Source organism: Tinamus guttatus, unplaced genomic scaffold, assembly GCF_059628265.1.
Source record: "Tinamus guttatus ecotype Peru unplaced genomic scaffold, ASM5962826v1 Tinamus_guttatus_pri_ptg000434l, whole genome shotgun sequence".
NCBI lineage: Eukaryota > Metazoa > Chordata > Aves > Tinamiformes > Tinamidae > Tinamus > Tinamus guttatus.
Window position 1 is genome coordinate 2,051,822 of NW_028288968.1, and position 26,549 is coordinate 2,078,370.

General features: G+C 45.6%; 1 protein-coding gene across 1 annotated transcript in view; it reads left to right on the forward strand.

Annotated features, from left to right (window-relative positions):
• LOC104567717 (uncharacterized) overlaps positions 1-26,549 on the forward strand; it is a 96,259-nt gene that overhangs the window by 10,481 nt on the left and 59,229 nt on the right. Inside the window, exons 8-36 of the mRNA XM_088531834.1 lie at positions 1,045-1,161; positions 1,736-1,891; positions 2,435-2,551; positions 4,762-4,908; positions 5,902-6,021; positions 6,619-6,777; positions 7,586-7,714; positions 8,308-8,457; positions 8,845-8,970; positions 9,420-9,566; positions 10,108-10,227; positions 12,831-12,977; positions 13,128-13,331; positions 14,161-14,300; positions 15,171-15,294; positions 15,797-15,940; positions 16,272-16,462; positions 16,955-17,086; positions 18,382-18,456; positions 18,769-18,849; positions 18,941-18,967; positions 20,069-20,113; positions 20,752-20,820; positions 20,938-21,024; positions 21,712-21,738; positions 21,878-21,931; positions 23,821-23,880; positions 24,079-24,114; positions 26,215-26,250. Of these exons, the coding sequence (XP_088387960.1) occupies positions 1,045-1,161; positions 1,736-1,891; positions 2,435-2,551; positions 4,762-4,908; positions 5,902-6,021; positions 6,619-6,777; positions 7,586-7,714; positions 8,308-8,457; positions 8,845-8,970; positions 9,420-9,566; positions 10,108-10,227; positions 12,831-12,977; positions 13,128-13,331; positions 14,161-14,300; positions 15,171-15,294; positions 15,797-15,940; positions 16,272-16,462; positions 16,955-17,086; positions 18,382-18,456; positions 18,769-18,849; positions 18,941-18,967; positions 20,069-20,113; positions 20,752-20,820; positions 20,938-21,024; positions 21,712-21,738; positions 21,878-21,931; positions 23,821-23,880; positions 24,079-24,114; positions 26,215-26,250 (3,167 nt within the window). The remainder of the gene's footprint in view (positions 1-1,044; positions 1,162-1,735; positions 1,892-2,434; positions 2,552-4,761; positions 4,909-5,901; positions 6,022-6,618; positions 6,778-7,585; positions 7,715-8,307; positions 8,458-8,844; positions 8,971-9,419; positions 9,567-10,107; positions 10,228-12,830; positions 12,978-13,127; positions 13,332-14,160; positions 14,301-15,170; positions 15,295-15,796; positions 15,941-16,271; positions 16,463-16,954; positions 17,087-18,381; positions 18,457-18,768; positions 18,850-18,940; positions 18,968-20,068; positions 20,114-20,751; positions 20,821-20,937; positions 21,025-21,711; positions 21,739-21,877; positions 21,932-23,820; positions 23,881-24,078; positions 24,115-26,214; positions 26,251-26,549) is intronic.

Sequence of the window (26,549 nt, forward strand, 5' to 3'; positions counted from 1 at the left end):
GAAGGGACCTCTAGAGATCACCTAGTCCAACCTCCCTGCTCGGAATTTATGAATCCAGACTAGGGTTCAGTAACTCCTACATACCTAGAATAAAAGAAGCTCTTGGAGACAGCAATTTTATAAACATACATATTGTTTGTAAATGGATGGTCTGAAAGCTTTGGGTTGGCAGTAGGGTTTCATTTCAGGCAAGGAGAAGATCAAGATTTTATGGTGAGGGCTATTAGGAAATGCCCCAAATAGTGATCTCTGATCCTGTGGAATGAGCTGGATCTCCTCCAGGTTGCAGTGTGCTTTGCCAAATTTCTTTGCTATCATATCACTAATGAGAAGGTTGTTGGAATCAAAGGGCCAACTTTCCTCTAGACTGAAGATCTGTTGACACTGGGTCAGATATAGTGGGTAGAGCAGGTTTAGATTCAGAAGTTTCCGTCCTGCTGTTGTTTAAGAGGTGCACTAATTCTGCTGCTCTGTTTTGCATGAAGCACCGTGTCTGCTTTGCCTGAGGGGCTTTGAAGAGAATTACTCCTTTCTTCATTTTTTTTGGTTTCTTTTCTTTTCTTTCCTCGTGGTGTCTAAATTGTTAGTCTTCTTGAAGGAAGATCTCAGACAGGATGAATAAGTAAAGAGCCTCAATAGGGTTGACTCATATGTACTTGCCAAGAATAAGATGGAATGTCTTTATGGGTGGAAATAAAATCATTTGATCTCTGCTCTTAATGTCCCCAACATGAAGCCAGAGGCGGAAGCTATAAATCTGTCTGCCATGGGTGGCTGGATTGAAATGGGCTCCTCTTTGTGAGAGTTGCATCCATGGGCACAAGTAGCATTTGATTCATTCGTCCTTGCTCAGTCTGCCTGAAAATGCAGCAGAGTGTTCTCTGTTTGTAGGACAATGCCTTGTGGGTAGATATTTCATGATCCCCAGCACCATCCAATGAGGAAGTCAACAAGCACCCTGCCAAAGGGAGGGTTCAGTCTTTCATGTGGTACATTCGTACAATAATGTCCCATAAATTTCTCCATCATTTTTGTACCCCAAAGCACCTATCCCTCCAGTCACTAATTTCCGTGTGATAGAAGAAGGACTTTTTAGCTTGAAGGTGGCTTGGACACCTCCCCTGGGCAAGCTGGAAGGCTACAAGATCTACATTCCTAGAGGTGAGTTGAGATTTTAAGTTTTATTTGAATTTTCTTTAAAATGAGCAATGTCCTGAGAGCAGAAAAGGTGATATTCTATCTAGGGCCTTACAGCATCATTTAAGTACAGGGATCGTGGCATTATCTTGGAGCAGACCAGCCTTTTCCAGTCAGTGTGGTTCCTCCAGTTGAGATTAGGAGCATCCTTTGAAGGACTTTCTTGTGAAGGACAGGAAACGGTTGATGCCATGGAGGTCTTGTACCCATTTGCACTGTTACATCCAGATCCGCTACAGATTTTGTTCATATTCAAGTGCTTAGGTGTGAACATGAGATAAGGCCAAGCTTTTGATACGCCTCACACACTCGTCTTGGTGATCTGCAAGACTGGGGACTATGTGGACATGTCAAACCTAACCTACAGCATGAGCCTCAGCAAAAGTACATAGGTTGGAGACCTTCAACCATGCATTCAAACCAACTTCTGTGCATGCTCTTCGCCCTGTTGTGATGACATTGCCATGAGCTTAGACCTCAGGCATGGGGAAGGCAATGGTACTGTGCTTCACTGTCACTTCCCTCCCTGTTTTTTCAGCCAATAAACCCGGAATGACTTACGAGCAAGTTCTGCAGGGTGACACCGCTTCCCACGTGCTGGACAACTTGCAGGAGGATAGGGAGTATAGCATCAGCATCTACGCCGTGTACCCTGAGGGGCCAAGCCAGCCCGTGTCTGCCATGGGAAGAACATGTAAGAGGTTTGACCCATCTGCTGTGTTATTGCACCGAGCAATGTGCTCACAGCCTTTGCCACTGAGAATCTCCCACAATTTGCAGAGCCGTTTAGGGTTACCAGGTAGCTCATTCAGAACTTTTGCTTTAAGGAGAACTTGAGCAGATTGCAGTGGCCAAGGATTTTCTGCCACCCGTGAGCCTACCCGTGTGTTTTCCATAAGAAACCTTCCCCGATTGGCTGCCTACTCCTTCTTCCCTGTCTGCCCCACATGCTGCTGCCTTCCTCACTCCTCATGTTCACACCTCGGACCTCAATATCTCCAAACATTGGTCCTGGAGAGCAAAGGTCATAGATTTGTGCATTTTCCTCACTGCTGCTAGACCAGAGAGCTGTCTCATACAAGAAACCTCCAGCCTGCCAGGCAGTGCAGGAGCCCTTAAAAATCCCTCTCCTGCTGGCAGATGGGCTGGAGGAACAGAGATGTAGGGATGGCAGCCAGCAAAGTCATCATCTGGCAAGCAGGTGCACTGAAAGCTTTGTTCCCTGTCCTCCTTCCAGTGAAACTCCTGCCTGTAAAAAGCATCTTGCTGCAGAACGCGACGACTGACACCCTCCAGGCCAGGTGGAGTCTAGTTCATGGAGCGAGTGGCTACAGGCTCACCTGGATGTCGGCAGGTAGAGTCCTGGGAAACAGGGAGATGTCCATGCATTGATGGCTGGAGAGCTGGGAAGAGCTACGCGATGCATCCTGGATGCTGCTGGGTGCACTGATGTCTTCTGAGACAGCAGCGTGTCCAAAAAAAGGCTGGAGGGAGCTAGGCCTCTTGGTCCATGAGAATGGAGTTTTCTGCACAGGGTGGTTAGTTAGCAGCCTGTAACAGAGAGCCTTTTTGTGGAGTTTTATGGGTAAATTGCAAAAATGCAGTTTGGTCTGCACAAAGTGGGCCAGCCTTTAGCCAGCCTTATTAGCATGGGCTTAGTGCCAGCTTTACTGCATTTGTGTAGCCCAGGAAAGGGTTAATAGCTGGAGTGCAGCTAGAAGAGCACTCTGCAGAGCAGCACATCCCACAGCTTCCATGGACCTGGGGTTACCTCTTGTCAGGGGCACTGGGGTCCAGATGATGGAGTGTAATGGTTGATTTTGTCATTGCAGCTGCAAGACTGGACTTGGAAATGCAGCATCTCATAATACATCTAAATGCTTAGTGCAATTTTGATGCTGGAAGACAGGTCTGCATTTTGCAGCTGGAGTTTTTCCTTTTCCCTTAGCCTAAACATATTTTCACTGCTGGTATGGGGGAGTGTAAGTTAGAAATTCAGGTTTGATGGCATGTTTTGGCCTTGGGAGATGGATGTTTCTGTGATTCAAAGAGAAGGCAGGATGTCAGGACACCTGGACTCCATCATAGACTTGGAGTAAATAGCACACGCTCCTCTGGCTCAGCTCCCTTGCTTATGAAACAGAGACATCTCCCACCAGGGGAAGTGGGAGGTTAGCTGGAGAACAGCCCTGAAGGTCACCAGGAGGGAAAAATCTTTATGGGGATGATATAACGCTGGTTTTATTGCTTTGTAATGAACCAGTAATGAATGGCTCTCAGAAAATGTATGTGTATATATCAAGATACACCCCAAACTCAGCTGTTTTCCCAGGCCTTGTTCTATATCCCAGCTTGAACATGAGCACACGAGGGCTCTACTGAGGGCAAGGAGCACTCAAGGGACACCCCTTCTGGAGGGGACAGAGCTCGTGGTGCCTGCAGGGTCCTGCTCCCATGGTCCAGGACGGGGTCAGGCTTTACAGGTGACGTTGAGGCCGAGATGAGTGTCTATGGGTAACGCAGCCTTGCTGGATATCAGTGAGTCACAGTGTTTCTCTTTGTCCGGCTTTCCCTGGTACCTGGCTCTACGGTGAGGGGCAAGGGGGTCTCACATGCCTTTACCCCATGCTGTTATGCACAGATTATCATGACTTCTTGGCCTTTTCTCCCTGCATACAGGGGTTTTGAGGAAGAAAAAACTCACCCTATGCCCATCCCTGGGCAGCCATGGCAAGACCTGGAGGAGCTTGTTTTATTCTTCTCTGACTTCTAGGACAGAGGGTAGATAAAAATAAATGAGTGGCTGATGTGGAGAGAAGATCCATGTGTGGGGTGGGAGAGGAGGAAGCAGCACAGAGTGCTGCTAGAGCTGAAGACGGGGACATGGCACCCTCCAGTGACCAAACTGCAGATGGCAGCAGCCCTGGAGCAGAGATGCACAGAAAAGGATTAACCCTGAGAAAATGTCTCATACGGGGGAAGGTCCGTCATGTCCTACAGGGAAGGTAGAGGCTGGACAGCACAGCTCCGGCACTGAGTCACACAGTGTTGGGCAGAGTAGGGACCATCTCATGGTACTGCTCGCAATATCTGCATGCAGACATTTATGCGTTGCTGACTTCATTTTCTTTGGCCTGCAAAAATCTAAGGTGCCTTGGTCTGTTGGCAATTGCTGAGGCCTACTCGAGAAGCCAGGTGTGATTTCTAACCCTATAGAAACCAGCATCTTGGCCAAGATTTGTGCGTAGTGTACTGGTGTCCCTGTGGTCCTTGCCTTGAGGATGTTACAAGCACATACACAAGCCAGGAAGAAGACATGCTATTTAATCTCATTTAACCAAGGTGGAATGGAGTAGAGACACCTGTGAAGGCAGAAATCCAGCCCTGTCACCCAATTACATGTAAAACATCCTCCTCATTTCTCTCAAGACCAAGTTATATGTCTGGGCGATGAGCTCAAAGTTATAGTTGTTGCTGTGTAGTCTTTGGATGGTCATTTGTGCAATGGCAGATGGCCCTTCTTAGTCTGAGCCAAGGGAGCTTATCCACTGTTCCCTTCTGCAGAGGGCACCATCCAGGATGTGAATCTCAGCAACACCTACAGCTACTACATGATCCAAGGGTTGCAGCCCGGCACAGAATACACCGTAACCATCAACCCCATCTTCGGAGATATCGAGGGACCGGTGGTGAGCAGAAAAGCAACCACAGGTATTTGCTCTGCAGCAGGGATGAGAGAGAGGGAACCAATGCAGAGGACATGGTCCAGGGATGAGGTTGTGCCAGGTCCTTGTGGAAAGATCTGCTGGAGAAAGAGCTGAGACTGAGATAGGGCCCAGATGTGGGGATGGGCTATGAGTTAGGGGAGAGAAGCGGTCTCAAACTGGAGAGAAAAGACAGGGAGGAGTAGGGTCCATATTCCATATTCCCGGAACACCGGAAAAGGCTCCTGTTCTAACTTTGTGGCTAGCACTAAGGCAACAAAAGCGATAGGCTTAACTTTAGAGTTTTTAAAGATTGAGGGTGAACACAGTGAATCTGCTGAAGTTGGGTTGCTCTGGCATTGGGATGTTCTTTCAGTATTTTCCCCTAAGTCCTTTCCTCTGTATATAACCAGACACCTGTTTGGAGCTTGTTCTGTCTCCCATATGGGGCTCCTGCCCATATTTGCTTTGCGGCCATGTCCCACTGTAGAGTGGCAATGCCACACCAAGGGACGGGGAGCCAGTGCAGACACAGTGATCAGAAACATATAGACTCCATTAACAGTGCTGGAAAGGTGCCAAATGTGGAAGGGAAGAGAATATTTGGATGGAGAAAGCCACCATAATGTGAGGCCTCTTCCTGGGCAAGTGTGGCTTCACGTGCAGGTCAGGAGGCAGAGAAATTGCCAGTCTTCCCACTTCTCTTTGCCCTCATCTCCACTGGGGAAGGCCAGTTGTTTCTGTCTCTTCTGTGGAAGTGGCTGCACTGTCCTGCATCATTGCACCACCAAATAACTCTTGCTGGGCACCGCGGTGCCCTAGAGCCCCAGCCAAGATCACAATTGGTTTGTGGTCAACAGATGGATTGCAGAAATCCCTTGGCTTGCTGTCTCTTACAAGCCAGGCTCTCTGCTCTCGGAGCCAGTGTCATTTGGAGTCAACACCCTGTCTGTTGTCTGATGGGACCTTGATGCAACTTGGCAACTCTGTTCTCTCGTAGTCGCATCGAGCACTGTCCAGATGCTGAAAGTGACGGAGATATCCATCAACAGCGCTCTGGTCTCCTGGGACTCCGTTGCTGGGGCCACGGGGTACAGAGTGGCTTGGGGTCCTACACCAGGTGAGAGCCCAGTCTCCTCCAGCCTGCATCACCCACACTTTCTCCCAGGGAGAGAAGCAACTGGAAATGTCAGGGGATTGCAGATGTAGGGATAGGTGATCTGAGCAGCCTGTCCCAACTTAAGGGCATGAACTGAAACCAGATGTTTCTTCTGGACCTGAGCTAGTGTCAGCAGTACCTCCAAACTGACCCTAATGCTGGGCATGTCCCAGTTGGTGCAAGAGACCTTCACCACCCTGCCCCAGTCCTCAGTAAAGAGGTGAGGGTGAGCCAGTACAAGGGCTTTGGATCTCCCTAGGGATGCTGAGGAGGGTCAGAGCACATGCTGGAATAGCCCCTGGACTGAGTTATGGAGGAAGTCTGGCAAGACCCTAGATGTGACCCTCAGGGAGACTCTCTCTTGCCCAGTGTATTAGGTAACTCTCGGTTGCCCAAACACACATGTGTACATGCACACACATGTCCCAGAACAGAGCTTCACCCAGTTCGGGTCAGACTGCAGGGTGACCATGTGTCTTTCCCAGTAAGCAACAGTGCTGTTTTCCAGGCTCCTCAGTCTTCATCCTTTTCTATTTTATTTTTCCCTACCTCCCAAAGAATTCTTTGGCAAAGACCGTCCTCGGCAGCTGGCTCTCAACAAGTCGATCACAACCTACCAACTCCGAAACCTGGCCCACGACACCGAGTATGTGATTTCCCTCTATGTGCTCTTCGGCTCAGTGGAAGGACCAGGGATCACAACCTCAGCCAGGACATGTGAGTATGGGCAGAGTGTTCAAGCAGGTATCATGGAATATAAACGTGCATGGTTAAAAGCCATATGTCAACCATCCTGCACCTCTCTCCTTCTTCTGAGACAGGGAGAGATGGTGGTCTAACCAACGGATGGAGTATTCCCATCCATGGCAAACCATTGTCCACCCATTTCAGAGTTAGTGGAGCTTCAGGAGGAAGTGTGGCAATGCTAAACATGACAATAAGAAAGCAGAAGTAAGACTTGTACAGTGCCAGGTGCATCCTCAGAGAGGTTTAAAGGTGGCAAAAGGTGACTAGTCACATTGGAATTTAGTATGTGGATAACGGACTGATCTATGTGAAGAGCAGGCACAGGTGAATACCGATGTTCAGCACCTGTGAGAGTTCTGGGTGGATGTTCTGGGTGCTAAGGACAAGGTGAAGGCAAATGTCTCTGGAACTCACAACTACCTGCATCCCAGAACTGCTTGTCGGGGGCTCTCAGAGTTGCTCCTACCTTGAACCAAAGCATAAAACACACCTTGGTAGTAAGCATAAAACACTCCTTGATGTGGCTAGAGTATACAACACTCCTACCTTGAGCTAGACACTCATAAAACACAATGATGCGCACACCTGGCACTCCTGGGGACTCAGATCTCAAGCAGTGCAAACCAGTGTCTGTCTATATGAGGACAATGTGACACAGGGGATGAGCAGAGATTCAATTTCTGAACCTTTTCCACAATTTTGTCCTTGTTATACTACCCACAGGGAGCCCTGATGGACAGTAGTCAGGGCTCTGTCTAATGCTGTTCTCACTTTGCAGATCCTTTGGGCTATGTCTCCCATTTCAAGGTGACGTCCTACACCAGCACAAGCATCTCCCTGTCATGGAGTGCCACAGCAGATGCCACCAAGTTCAAAGTCACTTGGAGCCCTGTGGGAGCAGGCAAAGGTGAGCAGAGAAGTGTACATGCATGTTTGAGACAGACCCATGCCTATGGTCAAGGACATGGGAGGTACTTTTCCAATCGTCTGGTCTACTGATGTGCATTAGAAGGATGCATTGCTCCATCCATGCTGCTTTAATCACATAATTGGTGAATTGCAAGTGTATATGTGGTTTATATGACCAGAAGGGTATTGGTAGCACCTTGTAGTGCTTGCATGGACCTCCTGGACTGCAAGGAATTTGCACTGCCTGGGTATTCACCAAATGCTGGTTCTGTAACACTTCTCAGTTGAAGGCTCCAATGTGTAAAATGGAGGCTCACAAAACTGTGGCAGGTCCCACAATCCTGACAGTCCCCAGGACTACTGATCCCCGTACCTGGCATAAGAAAAGAGATCTCACTCTTAAGAAATATAGGCCAGGCTGCACCCACTGGTTTTAGTTTCTTCCCTCCTTGTATTCACGTTCCTGTATTTTTGAAGATAACCCCCAAAGCTCTGAAACAGCAGCACAGCAAGGAATGGCTGTTTCTCTTGGAGGAGATGCCACCAGCCTCACTGGAGAACTACCAGCTCTGAAGTATTCTCTCCTTGCAGAAAAGCAGGTTGTCAAGACTCAGTACCTGGGCAGCAGAGTGCTGGCATATCAGATTGAGCACTTGCTGCCCGACACCTTGTACAAAGTCAGCATTCGGGCTGTCTTCAGCAAGACCAAGGGGCCGGAGGTGACCCTGACTCACCGCACAGGTATGTGCTAGTGGGAAGAGCTCCTCAATGTGCAGACATCAAGGCTGGAATCATGAACATGTGCATCGCACTAGAGACCTGCTGACCATGCTGCATGAGTAGCCGCCATAACTGGCAGCAATAGTCCCTGGCAGGTTCCTGATGGTGTAGCTAGCAGCACAGGTGTAGACACATCCTGCTGGCCTGTTAAACAGCCTTGACACACATAGACAACCCTGGGTATACTAACACACTGCCCAGTCCTGTTTATCCCTAGTGGGCTTAGGAAGGTAGGTCCTGAAGCCTATGGGCTTCGGAACTAGACTCGGTCATGAACTTGGCCCTGTAGGACTTGGGCTGTTACTTCTGACATCTCATTCTGGTTGATTTTTGCACCATGTCTTGCAGACTCCAAACCCATCCAGACTGTCCGAGATCTAAGGCTTATTGATACCGGCATAAATAGTTTGAAGGTGTCTTGGATGAGGCTTCCTGGTGTAACTCACTATAAGATATCCTGGGTCCCACTCCACGGTAAGCATCCTGCTCATACCTCATATCAGGTATCATATGAGGATAGAGTTCAGAGATCCTCGTAAATGGGAGATTAGTGCAAGTCATCTCTTTTCCCAAAGATTCATTGGGGTAGGTGGAGACTGTGATTTGAGAAATTCCATGAATATATCAAAAGGGACAAGCTGAAGCCCTGAAAATTAACCAGGTTTTAATCTATAATAAAGGCATTAATCATTTTTAGCCATAGCTGGCATCTGGGAACTGGTCTCCCTTGCAGCAATATATGTTATGCCTTTGTGACCAGATCTTTTGGTTACCTTGATATCCCCATATGAAAACTGAGCTCATAATACTCCTCCCTTGCCAGTTCCCCTAAGACCTGTGTGGGAAAATTGCTGTTACAATTATTAATAGCAATTGCCCTGCCCTTGCTACATAACAGTATTTTTTGGAATGTCTGCTGTCAGGTGGCTTGGAAACCTCCCAGCTGGTTGGAGCAGAGACTGTCTCTTACACCATACCCAAGCTGAAGGAGAGCACCACCTACAACATCAGCGTGTCTGCAATGACGGAGGGACGAGAAGGAAGCCCGATGCTCCTCACCACCAAAACCTGTGAGTACAGACTGCAGGGTGGGACAAGAGCGTCTCCAGTCTAGTGCTTGTGGGGACATCTCCCTCCAAGGAACAGTGACAGGACGTAGGAATGGAAGAGGAGTGATGCTGGTTCTTGCACACCTTACTGCTTCTCAGATCCCACCAGTGTGGCAGAAAATGTTTGTTTTCTGGGGCCTCTTTCCCCTCATCCTACAGCAAAGTAGGCAGAAGGTCTCTGAAACTGGTTTCAATCCAAAGTATGTTTGCCTTGCATGCACATCTTTGCACCTTGGGCTAGATATGATGTGAGAGATTCACCAGGGGATGGAGCCATGGACAGACTGTGTTCATTGGCACAAGGATGTGCTTCATTCTTGTAATTCCTTTCTGGAGATTTTGCCATTGATTTCAGTAAGGTCAAAATTTTTATCTTCTGAAAGGATGCAGCGCTTCCTTTTAGATGGCCAAGCTCTCAACAGTAGCTTCTACCTACTCTCCCTATGCTTTGCCTGCAACAACATCAAGAAGAAGTCACTGTTTCTTTTTCTCTTTCCAACAGTGGATTTACCCAAAGTAGCTGAGTTCACAGTGCAGGAGGCTGCAGAGACCAGCATTTTGTTGACCTGGACGGCTGTTTCTGGAGCATCGGCGTACTTATTAACGTGGCGCTTGTCCTCAGGTATCAGTTCCTTGGTGGGGGAAGGAAGGCTCTGTAATTTGGACCTCTCCTGTGTGAGCTGCCACATCACCACGCAGATTTGAGGCTGGAGCATGTAGTTTAGCAAGGGGTTCCATGAGCAAACACCTGGGAACTGGGAATTTCCTATGGGGTCATGCCTTGCAGAGTTTAAGCAGGGTCTTGTTGGTTGAAGCTTCTCCACAATGTTCCCATCTCATGTGGACTCTCTGATGTGACTCTTTAATGGACTCCATAAGCCTCTGCACAGTCCCCATTATGGGCTTCGCTTACTATTTTTCCACAATTTTTAGTATATAACTCTCACCAATTGCTCTTAACATCCCCTTTTCAATTTGTGATCCATATTCATGCCATTATTCCTTTTTGCTCTAAGCAGGACTGGTTTTGCAATCAATGACAGCTTATTTCTTATCCATTTAAAAGCTTTACTATTTAGAGAAGAGCTTTCAAAACTTTCCCAATCACTACTCACAATTTTTAGTCTATGCATCTTTTTTTTTTCCGATGGATTTTTCTCTATGGGGTTTGCATCTTTTTAAGCATCAGCTATAGCATTTTTTCTGGACTGGACCTCAATCAGTTTTGATGTAACAGGTTGCCTCTCATCATTACTTCTGGCATTAACTTTTTGCTAGTGATCAGTTCATCTCCACAGGCCAGTAAAGGATATGGATCTGACACAGCAGTCCCCTGCAAGGCTTTTTGAGTTACCAGATTTTCAACTTTATTTTTTTTTTAATTCTAAGGGCATTTTGGTATTGACAGCATAAAACTCCCAGAATATGTCACTCAGGATAAAGTCGCTTGTGATAACATCTTTCTTTTTTTCTTTGCTCTACACATTATGGATAGGTGATTAGGGAACTCAACTTTCAGGTCTCTAGGGTGCTTTAAGTGATCTAATGCAACTGTTCCCCTCCTGTGCTGTGCTGTTAAGGATCGATCCATAAGTATTCAGAGTCATTGGTTTCAGAGTCATCAGGGGCTCAGAAATGGATAATGCCACACTTGACAGCCCCGCTGTGCTCTCACTCCATCCATCCTTCTGAAATAGTTTTATAACTATTGATATAACATTCCAATCAAATGAATCTTGCCACCATGTTTCAGTAATACCAGCAAAGTCAGGTATATGCCCATATACGAGTATTTCCAATTTCTCTTGTTTAATTAATCAGCTTGACAGCTTTAGCAATTAAGAATTTTGTATCTTTATGTTTCTTGATGCCCCGATTAATATTTGTTTTCAGCAACTTGATGTTTTTGCTGAATGAATGCTTTTCATTGCCCATTTCTCTTGCCCACTTTTACACTCATGTAGTGCCATTTTCTCTGCCCTATCCTTGCCAGCTTGTCCTATAAAAGACTTGTTCACCTCCTACTCAGCTGGAGTCATCCAGCTACTGTGCCTACTGTTCACAAAACCAAACCCATCCATCTCAACAGGCCTCCATTCAGACCCAGTGTTCCTCCTTCATGCAACAGGAGGGCCTTGTAGAAGTTCAGCTGGATGCTGAAATCCTCTTTCTTCTTTCTACCTCTTGTTGACTCTGCTAGGACCACCAAAGCTACGGTGTTGGTGTCCGCAACAATCAGTGTTCAGAAGACTTTTTAATTTTGCAGTTGCTCCTTAAGCATTACCATCTACTGCCCTCCTGTCTCTTGCTAAACATTGATATCACTCTTCTTAGAAAACCATTGCCATTGAAGAGCATCTTCCTTCTTCAGTGGTTTCAGGTCTCTCCTGGTGTTTTCTTCCCAACCCTATGGGTTGTGCTGAGCATCCAGCCCTGAACTTCTACCTCAGTCCCCCAGCAGTCTTCTGCATGACCCAGAGTATGAGTGTGGTAACCACACTGCTTTTCATTATGTGAAATCCCCTGTGTCCTTTACTGCCTGGTGGTATCAGGCTATGATCCATCCATCTGTCTGTCTGTCTTGACCAGCGAAGCAAGGCTGCCCACTGCTTTTGTGTGTGCTAGTTAAAAGTGATTTTAGCTACACAGTTGTGTGACTACAAAGGAACAAAGTAGCTGAACTTTCCTTATTTACACTGATTTTTTTTCCTTAGAACTACGTTTTTATTTTTACAGGGAAAATGCTACTTTAGAATGAACAGGCACAAATTTCACTTTGAATAACATCAAAATTCACCATTCAGTATTTCCAAAATAAAATGCTTTTGAAATGTCAAAACATCATTATGATGTTTTCACAGATGTCATTATTTTAAATCAAAACTATTTTTCTGGTGCGATTAGCTTTCTCAAATAAATTTGCTTCTGTTTCTCAGGAAACTTTCTCTTCCTTAAGAAACAAGAATCTTGGTTTTATATATGATCAGCCCTGCAAACCATAATTAATGTTCCTTCATTGGGATATCACAGAACTAAGCCTTGGACACTACCTGGAACCAATGCCCTCTGCAACCACTAGTACAAATTCCCATTTTGTGTTCCTGTTCCTTTGACTGAGAACATTTTTGGCAGATATTAATCAGCCATTTAATAAGTGTGGGAGTTACACTGAGCCCCTCTCTCTCCAAATAGCTAATGTATGTTTCTTCCTTTGTTTTTTTGCAGGTTCTGACCTTTCCCTGCAACTGTTGACAGCAGCTTCTGGGTCATATCGGGTGACAGGTCTGCACTCCAAAGAGACATACTTATTTTCTATAAGGCCAGTCTTTGGAGAGACGGAGGGACCAGAGACAACACTCATTGGGAATACAGGTATAAAGACTAGATGCTTAAGTTGCAATTTCTCTTAGGTAACTGCTATTGCGATTTATTCCTTGACTTCCCTACCATTTTCATGCTTTGCAAGGTAGTATCCTAGCTAAAAAGGGTTTAGTGAACATGGTTTTTGATTGTCTCTTACAGAGGAACCTCACAGATATTCAGCTATGCCAGTCTCTCCTGTTACTTCAGCAAAAGAACCTGCTATGAGATCCCTCTCCACAGCTTTTAGCAGTGCAATAACCACCTCCCTTCCACCGAGCACCAATGCAACATTAAAACCAACCCCAGAAACTCTAATACCAACCACCATAGTGTCTGCACCACTGACTACTCTGCCTGGGCCAAGTGAGTGTGTATCCACGTGTGATTCAAGGACAGTGATCAAAACCACTAGGTCTCTGGACATCACAGTCTGCTCTCATCTCAGGAGCCAAAACTAGTTAGTCTTCATTTGCTGAGTATTAAATAACTATTTAGCTTGCTCAGCCAAATGTAGGCTGCAAGAGTGGGCCTGAATGTCATTTAGAAGTATGTTTGGTGGGCTATCGTCAGGACTGGAGAAGTGTCTATTCTTTAGGCCAGCCCTCACCAAGGGAAGTGTCTACAAGGATGCTTAAACTAGAAGTTAATAAGTTGCTAGTGCTAGTCTTTTTAAGGAGTGAGCTTCTGGAACAGTCCTCCTGTGGGAATTTGGGGAAGGAAAAGACCTATGTCCTTTCAAGATGGAATTTTTATCTGCTCATGTGAAAGAGTTATTTATGACATGGTGTGATGGGGGAGTGTTTAAATCTGAGATAAGGGAATTTCAAGATCAGTGTTCCTTTGGATGGTCCATCAAGGCTAAGTGGTAGGTGGATGTGGTGCTAGTGACGCAGGAGATAGTACTTTCCCCTTAGTGATGATAGTCCTGAAAGCCAAGAAGGAATTATTAGACCTCTTATTGTACTAGAAACTACCCATGAGCCAAAGCTCCTGAGGTTCCCCATGAGGAGTTGATGAAAGGGAAAACACAAAACCTGTGCAGCATAGATGGGAGAGGGTGCTGCCTACTCACTAACACTTGAGGACACAAGACATATTTGTGCTTGGGGTTGTTTCCTTGTGAGGAACACAGTGAAATGTGGTTCTGCTGTTAGACTCCATGACTTGAGGAAATCCTCTCTTCCCTCTGCAGTTTGTGGCAAGTTCAAAGCCGATATTGCATTCCTGGTGGATGAGTCCTCAAGTATTGGCCAGAGCAATTTCAATAAAGTGAAAGACTTTCTCTTCCGGATCATATCCTATTTCCCTAAGATTGGGCCTGAAGGGGCACAGGCAAGAATTTATTACTTTCTTTCCCAAAAGTGTTTTCTATACATTTGTTCCCCTTTTGTTCATCCTTGCATAACAAAGAGTTTTCTAGCTCATGTTTTGTCATTCATAGAGGTGAAGTATCTTGCTGAAAGCCCTGTCAGACTTATATGGCCTATCAAAGACAAAAATAAGAATCTCCTAACTTCCACCTTGGCTCCCAGCTCATTTGAGCTTATTTCCATTTCTTGGTTATTTTTCCAAGACCAAGACATCAAGAGTAAAGCAAATCCTGAACCTGTTAAAATGCAGTGTTTCAGCCTGCCTAGGTTATGGAGGCCAGGTATGTGTCAGCATCCCGTTTCTGACTCAGTTGTGGGTGAAGCTATGGATATCCCACTCCAAGACCAAAAATCTCCCTTCAGGGCCCTATTTCTGCCTGTATCCAGACTGCTAATGGGAGGAGAGCCAGGTGGGTGCCCAGGTGGGAGATGCAGCACATTCCTTCAGCTGCTTTTTCTTGACAAGCAGAATCCAGACCATGCAGTGAAACACTTCAAGGGTAGCTGCAACCTGCAGAATTAACTGTCAGTCTGGCAAGGCGAATGGCAATGCTCAGTAGACATATTAGCAAAGATAATTTGTATTTAAGGATCCATTAGCCCATCTGATATCTGAACCACCCTCTTGAAATGGGGACTTACGTTGCTTTGTTTCAGTTGATTGAGAAATGAGGAGTCCCCTGCACTCTTCATTTGCAGATAATGTGCAAGATTTAAGCAGGTGATGACGTTGTCCTGGTTTAACAGATAATTCTGGTCAGATGAAGATACTTCAGTATAGTTGGCTATCATATGAACTTCATCTTTTTTAGCCTGGCCTCTTCTTTGGCAGGTTGCTTTAGCACAGTACAGCGAGGAGCCCAGAGCTGTGTTCCACTTTGACCAGCACAAGGACCGCAACAGTGTTCTGAGAGCCGTCAAGGGACTGCGTTATGCTGGAGGCAACACAAAAACTGGTACGTGTGTGTCAACCCACACTTGTGCTGTAGACCTTCCTGGCTCAGGAATGAAGCTGAAGTTCAAGGATGCATTTGTCTGAGCATTTTGAAACCATTTGGCTATACCCACTATGAGTAGAAAGTTATGGCCCAAAGTTCTTAACCCTTTCAGTTTGAAGGTTTTTCATGATCTTTCAGAAGAAATTTAAAAACAGAAATTGAGTGTTTTGTGGGATTTTTTCCTAAAATACTAGGGAAATGTTTCAATTCTCCTGAATATATTTCTTTTTTTTCTTCCCTTTCAAAGCTACCTGCTGAACTCAACCTGAACCATTTCAGTCAACTCAATTCATTGTTGTCTCCCCTCAAAAAGTTTTGTCTTGCTGTAGGAACTACTTTCTATTTATAGGGCTACACTGAATGCCTCAATTTGCCAAGCTGTGGAGTGGAACCCCCAGTCCACAGCCCCTACCACCTGCAGAGCTAATATATTTAGGCAGGTCTCTCTACCTTTGCTCAGGTCGTGGTATAGCCTACATGCTAAAGGAGTTATTTCAGTCCTCCAGAGGCATGAGACCAGCTTCCCCTCATGTGTTGGTGCTTGTGACCGATGGGCGATCCCAAGATGATGTGTTGCCACCAGCCAGAATAGCCCATGCTTTAGGTAAGAATTCCCCTGTTGTGTTTCCCTAAGGTCTTGGTTGTCCTTCAAATTCAACCAAATTGAATTCCCAGGGTATAGTGAGTGGTATATTGAATGATTTGTGCACTTCAAATGTGTTTTTGCTTCTCTTCACTCCTTCATCTTTTCTATTTTCATTCCAAGCCAGAGTGTCTTGGTTTTGCTAGAATTCACACACGCTGGTTTAGGTGAGTTGTCTCTTAGCTGCTGGAATATGTATTACCACCAAGGAACATCAACAGGAGGAGTATGATAATGAGTTTGCAAACTCTGATCCCGAACATTTTTCCGTTAAGGAAGCCGTGTGTTTCAGGGATCCACATCATTGCTGTGGGTGTCTCCGGAGCTGACCCCATTGAGCTGAACACCATCCTGCTGCAGCAGAACCTCCAGAACGTTTTCTACATCAGCACATTTGATGACTTCCCCCATATCATTCAAGAGCTGATAGAAGTCATTTGTTCTGATCTGCAGTCTCCAGGGGCCCAGACACTGCCTGAGGAGGTGAGCTGCTTCACAGAGCTTTGAATAAAAGTCATTTGGCTTTGATTGGCAGAGGTCATGCACAAGGGCAGTCACTTACTCTGAGCCACTTTCAAAGCAAGAAGGGCAAAATGTCAGGATATTGGGTCCAGTCCTGACCTCACTTACTGTTCAAATCCAGAAATGAAGAACAAAACCTTTGAAATCAAAGAAGTAAAACAGGGGAATATAGAATACAGTTCTGAAGATGTTGTTACATACGGCTAATGTGGGTGTAAAGCACTTGAACATATATGATTTCAGTGACCTCTTCCAACTCTGATCCGTGGATCACTGGTAAAATGACGAGCTTGTTTGCAGAGTATCTCAAACAGTGGTATTTTATAGCTATTTTGATTGAAAGGCTGGTGATATAAATGCACAAAGACCTCTTGATGTCTGCTGAGGGTTGATGGTGGTGTCCAGCCCCAGAATACAGAGGATCACTAATCTAACCCCAATTCCCTGCTGTAGGTTCCCAGTCACAAAACAGACAAGCAATTGGCATTTGATAACACAGAGAGCAAGGTACTGGTCCCTGATCCGCCTTCAGCTGAACCATACGTCCAAAGAGGAGAGGAAACTTGTGGTCCCTGGTGTTTGAAGGTGAGATTTAGTTCACTGATGTCTGTTCTGTCCAGGTCAATTCTCACATCTACGCTTTATTCAGTGCACTTGTATCACCTTCAAGGTCTTTAACTTTGGAAGTTGTGTTCGTATTTGGGGAGATCGTTCTAGGACCTGCCACTTCTGCATGGGATATGCAGCAGCCTCCTATGCTCTTGTCTAGCGAGCCAGTAGATTCCATGTAGATTCCATGTAGATTCCAGTAGATTCCACAGCTATTCCATGGATCCTCCATCGTATCTGCCAGGCCCACACAGGCAGCCTAGATGTCCTACAGCATTTCAGATAGCTTTAGATTCCAACATGTGAGCCACTGAACGGAGCCCTGAACTTCCTTACTGTAGAATTAAAACATTGGGAGGCAATTCTACCCACCTACCAAGCAGCAAGACATAGATAATGAAGAATAGTAGTGCCCACGTATCCCTAACTCATAAGAGGATGTGAGGACACATTTTTTTTTGCCCATTCTAAGGGAAATTCAGTCTTTCCAAGTAGTTTCCTGGATTAGAGTCAGCTTTGTGAGGTATTCTGCATATCTGTAATTCCTTGGTGTGTCACTAGCTTCCTGGATGGCCCTGAATAAATCACTCAGGTGTTCTAGCTTCATTTGAGCAAAAAAGTGTCTCCACAGTAGTAAGTAATAGAGGGCAGTTTGATCAACAAGGTGTAGGTCATGATTCAGTTCATAGCTAGGTGCCTACACTAGCAGCTAATTAGACAGATAGGGGTGTTTATGATGGTGGCTGCCTAAAATGAGATGAATGTCACCGCTATTGTCCATGGATGGTTGAACTGGCTCTTTATCTCACTCCTACCAACTTCCTCTCCGTACTTTCTCCCATAAGAGAGAAAATTTGCACTGAAATCACCTTTGAGTCTTGGTAAACATATAACCAAGAGCGTTTACCATCTCTCTGAGCCAAAGATGAGATCCTAAACTGCAGCTATAACAAGGGGAAAACTGCTTGAAACATCAGTATGTTCCCTGACAATATTTCTTCCCCATGCTGCTCTCTGTTCTTCATCCTTTTCTTCCAATTTCAGTGCAATCTGAAGACACTATAAGTAATACACAATCTCAGAAGGATGTTAAAGGATCTGAGAATACAAATAGGTCTCCTGCAGGGTCAGCCTTACCCCTTGCTTCCTTTGCATTGATCAGGGAGGGTGCTAATCTTTGTTCTGAAGTCTCTTTGGTTTGGGTTTATTTGTTGTCCTATGGTGGGTCATAATTCCCTAAACATTTGTTCAATTTTCTTTTTGCTTTCAAGGACTTAAGAGTCTCACTGGCTCGTGGAGGTTATGACCCATACAGCTTTACTACCAAAGGAGAGAAAGGAGAGAGGGTGAGTCTGTTCACCTCAACCAATCACTTGTTAATTTACAATTAAAAAAATATATATATTAGCAAGGTAGAGATCTATCCAAGAATCTTAGAGCTTATAAAACTTGTCTGCATGTGAAAAATCCGGTATTTCTACTTTTCCTCCAGAAAAAGCCTAAAACCAAACGATACAGGTTTAGTCTTCTGCATGAGATGGAAAATTGCACTGTACAGGAATTTAGGACTCTGTGCAGCAACACACAAAACTAAGGTTGCCCAAAGCTGTTCAGGTCTGGAGCAGTAACTCACAAACTCTTGCTTTCCATATTCTTAGGGCCTACCTGGGAAGGATGGTATTCCTGGGCTGCCAGGCAGACCGGGACGGACAGGTCCTCCTGGTCCCCCTGGGCTCAAGGTATATATCTGCTTTAACAAACACTGTAAAAAATGGCATGGAACAGAGAAGTGGACATGGCTCTGAAATCTTTCTTTCTCCTGGTTTGTAGGGTCTCCCTGGCATCCAGGGTAATATGGTGAGTATTTGGAATGCAGCAAAGATCCCCCACAAACTCTGTTGGCTGTTTTTCCAAGATCTGCCTCTCCTGCCAGCCAGGACTCTCACCACTAGCTGCGAACTTGACTCAGTACCAGAACTGTTGTCCAGGTTTCCTTCTGTTCAGAAACCTGGAGCATAATGCAACACACCACTGGCATATTCCTAGCCAAGTAGCCATCACTGAATGGAAAAAGGAAAAAAAAAAGGAAAAAAAAAAAAAGGAAAAAAAGGAAAAAAAAAAAGAACTGCAAACTCTGCCTGCATTTATATATTAGTCTAGCCCCAGTCCATTATACACTTCATCACCAGTAGCATCATTTGCTCACTGACATGCCATACACTAATTAAGCTTCTGACAGTTTCACAAAGCTTTTCATGCCATAGCTTGGAAAGCACTCAACTAGCTAACCCAGCTAAACCTCTTGTTTTCACTAGAAGTACCCCCATATTGTGGATTTTACTGGAGACAGTATGGCTTTACCCACTAGATCAGTGGTCAGCTGTGAAAATGTTCCTCACCTACTTACACCAGCTCCCTGGTAATAGACATTTGTGTTTGACAAGGTAAATCACCCTCTAGACCCTGAGGACTTTTGAGAAGGGCTCTCAGGTGGAGACACAACATTTGAATGTCATAATCCTCAGCTGAACCCCCATCCTTTGGGCTCCATTCAGTTGCTTCAAAAGGGTCCTCAGATGTCACTTGGAATGTCCTGTTATCTCATCTAAACTCCAGCTTATACTATAAAACAGTATATAGATCTTCTGTAAACCCTGTGTTGTGTCTACCAGTCCAGCATCTTCCATACTTGAGGATACCTCAGACATCCCTGGACATCTCTTACTTGCATCCATCACGAGGGAGGGATTTATCACACATTGTTACATGGGTGACACCTGCATGAGTACCTCAGTGTTGGGACCAAAATCAGTTAGTTATTTAAAGAAAGCTATTTGCATAACTGCTTAACAGTGAATGACATATTTTTACAGGTATGTCTGTAACTTGAACGTTTCACAACAGTGGTATTACAGGCGCTTTGTTGTTTAGTGGTGCATGATCTATTTTTAATTCCAGGGATCTCCTGGCTATCCAGGACCAGCGGGGCCAAAAGGAGACAGAGTGAGTTGCATTCCTGGGTTTCATTGGGGAAAAGCCATCGTAATGCTCTCGCCTCTTATTTCCAAGTGCTTGCACAGCAGCCACTGCTGAATGTGAATTTCTGAGCTGTATGTTACTAGCCCTGTACAGCTATCAGCCCTGGAGGAGTCTTTCTTCAGTTTTGCTAGGAGGCATCTTAAGTTTTCATGGAGAAAACTGGCCAGTCCCTATCTCAGAGCCTTGGCACAACTCACTTGGTTATTTGCACAAGGAGGTAGCGCTCTGTTGGGTCATTCTTCATTTTAAGAGCTGCTGATGTTAACAAGCCTGTTTGTACACATTTAGGATGGAGAAAGGCACGGTTTCATGATCTGATATGGGCTTCCCAGGAGAAGTTGTCCTATCCTGTCATTTTTGTGTGGCTGTTTTTGGTACCTCCACAACAGACATGCAGCAAATAGGTGGTTTGGGTTTGCAGCACAGGGAGGCTCCTGCTTTGCACAGGTTGTTTGTTCTCAAAGTTCTCTGATCCTGCAACTGCACCTAAGTCATGAACTAACTAAGTCATGAAATCAACTAAGTCAACTAAGTCATGAAACTACCTCTTGGTGCTTGGACCTCCCAACATACCTGAGCATGGACTCTTCTTTCCCATGCAGGGTGAACCAGGCTATGTCTTTGGTGGAGTGGAGGTGATTCCTGGTCAGAACGGGCAACCTGGTCCTCCTGTGAGTATCGTACCCCAGGAGTGATGGACCCTTGGCCTGCTCAATGTGTATGGAGCAGAGCAGTGAAAGGGCAATAAGAGAGCATGACCCTCTCTCTCCTGGTTTTTGTTGTTTCAGGGACAGAAAGGGCAGCCAGGGGTTCCTGGGGTAGCAGGACCACCAGGTTTACTGGGGCCACGGGGACCACCAGGCATGTCCATCAAGGTGAGTGAGGTTATTTGCAGCCCCAGCAAGCGGGGCACCAAATTTCTGCAAATTTGTTTCCTACCATGAGGGCCCAGCTGTTCAACCACAACTCAAAATGTCAGCAGAAATTAATGATGGAATTTGAAAAAGTTACCATCAGGCTTGTCTGATGTGGGTCACATTCAGTGATTACTAAAATTTTTCCAGCTTTGGGTCTCTATGGGTTGTCAGCACCTAGATTGAAATATCCAGAATCACTTTAAAAGAATGGATTTGTGCTTTTTCACCAAGTGTCACCAAGCAGAGATCAAAGGTCCTAAACTCCCCTCCTCTTCCTTAAGGGGAGTTTGGATATCAGATTTCACAGGTTGAGGAGTCTGGAGTGTGAGAGATAGCAGACACTTCCACCAAAGCTCTGCTTTAGCCTGAGGGGTAGAGGATTTTGGTCTCTGGAAGAGCTTTAGCTGGAACTAAATTTAGAAAGAAACCCCTCCTTTTTGCTGTCATTTGGTAGGAAATGACAGAGGGAAAAGCCCAAGGACTGCAGCCTCATGCATGTATGCAGGAATGCTTGCAAGCTTCTGCACTGAAAGGTGCTTGCTGCTGTTGGGCATCTTCAAGGAGGAAAGTGGGGAAAGACTGTATGAGGATCTGCTTCTCCTTGCTCCAAGGCTCTATGGCAATGCTGTGTCCTTTGCATTTCAGGGTGAACCAGGGAATTCGGGTGTCAGGGTGAGTACCTGGACGTGGTGACAAGCCTGGTTTTTTATTCCTAAGCTGCCCAGTAGTCTCTGGTTTGGGTCCTTGCCAGGTGCCCCTTGCAGACCGCGGTGCTGGGACACGTGGTAAGACTGTCCTGTGCTTCATGCAGGGTCCTCGTGGCAGGAATGGTCTCAAGGGCGACAAAGGAGGTGTGGGAGAGCCGGTGAGTTATCTGAAGCCCAAGGAGAGCCACGAGCCACTGTTAGTGGTGGGAAAACACCGTTGACCTTGGGACGCCAGCTGCCAAGGAGGGTGGTCATGTAGGGATGTGTCTATTGACATCTCTCATCAGCCACCACCTTGGGATGCTTCACTGCTGACAAGCCCTTCCTGCTGCATCTGGCAGATTAAGCAGGGCCAATTAGGCATTTCTCACTTTGTCAACTCCGTCCTGCTGACCTGTCATTCAAGAGTTATCAAAGGGAAATGTCAGAGACTCAGCAAAGACATGCGATAGCAGTCGTTTGTTTTGCAAAAATCAAGCCCATGCTCTTCCTCGGAGCACAGAGCAAAATGACTGCGGGAAGAGCATCCATCTCCACACTCCCAGCTGCAATATACCCCCTGGTTTAGTCAATCATTTTGGCAGATGATAGCAAGTGCTGCCTGAGGAAGGCTGCTCCAAAGAGCCATGCCTTAGCCTGGCTTTTTATGAAATATGTCTTTCTGAGATAGTCATTTTCCTTGAGCTCAGTTAGATGATGAGTAGAGCCCTGCTTCCTTCTCCTATCTCAGGAGGTGCGTGGAAGAATTAGCACAGGTCCAGAGGCGGGCAAGAAGGCAGATTGAAAGTATGGGACATTAAATGGACCAAGATGGGGTGGCCAAGCCAGACAAAATGAAATAGATCTTCACAGAAGGAATTCCACAGGGATGCTTTGGATATAAGAGGTTTGAGTCCAAAGGAAGTTGAGAAAGAAAAAGAAATGCGTTGATGGCTGCTAAGGATAAAGAAATCATATCTGGTTCAGGAAGTTCCTGAATTAGAAATAGTTCAAGCCTGTGATGTTATGCAAGAATTATGTACATGTCCTGTTCTTGTGTCCTTCCCAAGGTGCCTAATACGGTCTACCATCAGAGACAGGTACTTTCATGTTGTGTTCATGATGCTGCAGAGCTATATCCAACCAACTATTTTCCTTATTTAGGATTTTAGTTTCAACTTCAGCAGTACACCCCATCATAGCCCTAAAGAGTACTGGAGAAGGCACCCACTTCCAAACCAGCATGGGCACCCAGCTTCTGTATTTCCATCAAACAAACAAACATATCTTTACTTTATTATCCCAAGTAAGACCAGTGTTCCATAGCCTCTTTGGGAGTGAAAACTCAACTTGGGAACACATGATGATCTCTAGAAATCCCCAGTTGCAAAGGAACTGGTAAGATGGGCCCATCAGGATATACAATTTTCTGCTTGTGTTTCTGCACACTTAAAAGTAAACATTGAAGTTCGATCATTAACAAACAGGTGGGAAGGAAGAGATGTGATGAGGTCTCTTTCTTTGCAGGGGAAGCCTGGCTTGCCAGGCCCCGTGGGGCTAGATGGTGTTCCTGGACTGCCTGGACCAAGAGGAGAAAAGGTCATTACACATATCAGATGCTTGCAGGATCCATCAGTCCAAGGAGGGAGCTGATAATATCTGAGATGAAGTATCAGTAGGATAGATTCAGTGCAAATAGAGAGATGCAGAGATTTTTCCCCCCATTCTGCTGTGCTCCCTGCTCATACAGATGCTTTCTCCTACATGCTGCCTGTCCTCTGGATGGGGCTGCTTCTCTCATCCCCCCATCCTACTTCAATGGCTGAAAACACACAGGCCCTTTCTTTACTGCTCCCTCCTCCAAGTTATTTGCACCTTGCTTGAAAGTTACTGGCTAAGCATATTCCTTTGCAAATGGCCACAGAACAGATTTCTCCAGCTTTGCAGGACAGTTAGGAGCAGAGCTATAATGCCAGTGGTGGGGTGGGTCATTCCCTACTCTACAATTTTTGTGCCTTCCTGGCATGGGGTCTGCTTTTCCAAGTGCAATGCTGTGCTTATCTTGCAGGGGCTGGCAGGAATGGGCATTCCTGGCATTGCTGGCTTGAAGGGAGAAGAAGGACAACAGGTAGGTTGGCATTTTTTCAGCAAGTTTTGCAGCAAAAGACCCCCAGGTGGGCTCAATGTTTCTTCAATCTCCTCCAGTGCCCCTTCTCTAGGTTTTCCTCGGAGGATGTGCGTCCTGTGGTTACAAATGGGAAGGGAGAGAGGAGGGAAGACTTTGGGTCTTGAAGTCTGAGCTTTTGCTCTTCTTTCTGTTTTGTAGGGGGTAATGGGTCCTCCAGGAGTGCCAGGACCAAAGGTGGGTACTGGAAGATATTTACGCTGTACGTGAGTCTCTGTGCTACTACTCAGGTGCCACGGACAGCATCTAGCTCTAATGATCATCTCAGGCTGCAGGAACGTGACCTCTTTACTCAAAAACAGTCAGTCTCAGCAGTCGTTGAACTGGGGAACTTGTTGCTGCAGGATGTTGCAGAGACCTGGAATGATAGCAAGATGCAGCATTTTAATAAGTTAATAAATGACATTTTTGTGGCTGGTAAGGCTCTGCAGAGCTGCAGCAGCTCAGAGCAGATGTGTTTTGGAAGGATTATGGAACCTCATGCACCAGGGCTTGGACTCACCTCTGATGCTATTTGGGATGAGGAGTGAAAATTCGAGGAGCAGATTATCTCATGCCTTACCAGCACCATCCTCTGAACCATCGGAGCACAGGTTTATTCCCACCTCAGCACTGTCCTGGTTTGGCTATGAGAAGAGCAACAGTTTAGGACCGGGTTATATAGTTCTTTACATGCTCATTCTCAACATAACTCAGGATATACTCTCTGAATTACTGTTAAAGGCCAAATGCATCCATATGCACCACTGATTTATTTCATTTCTACTAAACTTCAAAAATATTAATAATGACCCAGAAAAGAAACTATCTTCACACTTCTAGAAGAAGGGGAGAATGATAGAAAGAAGGAAAAAAAAATCATTCAGCCTGAAAACTAAGTATTTTGCTCCCCTTTGCAGTGGTGCTATTTTATTTAATGTAAGGAAAGAGGATTTCAAATCCCATTGAGCTCTTTGCCAGTCAGAACAGCCAGTTTGCTGCTCATGTCTTGCTACTTGCAAGAGTCACAACCTCCCTGAGGTGTCCAGTCCTGGTTTGGTGCACATCAAAGTGGGTTTGTGGAATTCCATGGGCTCTCTTGGAGAAGGACTGAAGCCTGGCAGGGTGCTCAGGGTCGAGGTAGCTGCTGATGTTGGTAAGGAGCTTTCTGAGGTGACTTCCCAGGATGCAGGAGGTGATCACAGCTGCTCTCTCTCATTCAGTGGTGGCCACTGATAGGACTAGAAGAAATGGCCGGAAACTGAAGCACCAAAAGTTCCACAGGAACTTAAGGAAAAATTTCTTAACAGTGAGGGTGCCAGAGCACTGGAACAGGCTGCCCAGAGAGGTTGTGGAGTCTCCTTCTCTGGAGATCTTCCAAACCCGCTTGGACGCAGTCCTGTGCCACGTGCTCTAGGTGACCCTACGTGTGCAGGGGGGTTGGACTATATGATCTCTAGAGGTCCCTTCCAACCCTAAGCATTCTGTGATTCTATGATTCTATGATTCTATGATTCTATGATTTAGGGTGAGCTAGGACCACCTGGGGAAGGAGGATCAATTAGCCCAAGGGTACGGCTCAAACTGACTGAAACCAGGAAGGCTTAAAAAAAAAACCCTGTAAATATAGACACAGGCAGGTGTACATAGAGTAACTGGGTCTGGGTTTGCATCTCACCTGGCTGCTCTTGGTTATGTTCAACCTCTGAGCTCAGACAGGACCCAGCTCTCACCTCCTCACCTGTCCTTTGCCTATGCTGTAAACTCCTAAGCCTTTTCCAAGAGATCATCCCATCTTAACATCTCAAGCTTCCTTGAAAGAAACAGTCTGATCAAGCTCAGGACAGTCCATACCTGTGTGTATATACAGACATGTACGTATATATTTTAAAAACACCTATATATGTCCAAATAACTATAGATGAACTAGTTACAAAATAATTATATAATATATAACTACACTGTATTGTATGATACATGTGTTTTCATATTGTATGTTATATCTGAAATACAAATAATATGATCATACAAAATGTTCTAACATATTATAGGTATTATATAAATATACATTTATACTGGATACAGATGCATGCATTGTATATATAATACATTATATACTGTATATGATACATGAATAACAATATCTGTTTATTTATTTACTTATTTGCTTTCCCCCTTCCCTCATACTCTCCCATGAAGGGAGCCTTCTTCTGCAGAGCATGGGGCATTTGTGCCTTCAGCTCCAAGTGTTTTTGCCAGTGGAGCCTTGTCCTCACTAAAGGATCTTCTGTTTTCCAGGGTAACAGAGGACAAGTTGGAGTTAAAGGGGAAAAGGTGAGAACGGGAAGCACGGGAGCGCAGAGCAGGAGAGAACACGGGCCTGGTTCTGCCCTTCATTATAGGAAATTAGGCTGTCTGTGTTCCTCAAGTCAGAGCGACAGGTTCAAGGCCTATTCTACCTGATAGAAATCAGATCCTATCTGGTTTAATTCCTGTTCTATTTGCTAGGAAGGGAGCATGGACCCTCAGTATCAAGTGTAAACCCTAAGCCAGGCAATGCCAGCAGCTGGTTTGGATACTCTGCCTACCTCATTGTGATGGTGGAGGGATGTCCAGGGTCTGGTAGTATTTGA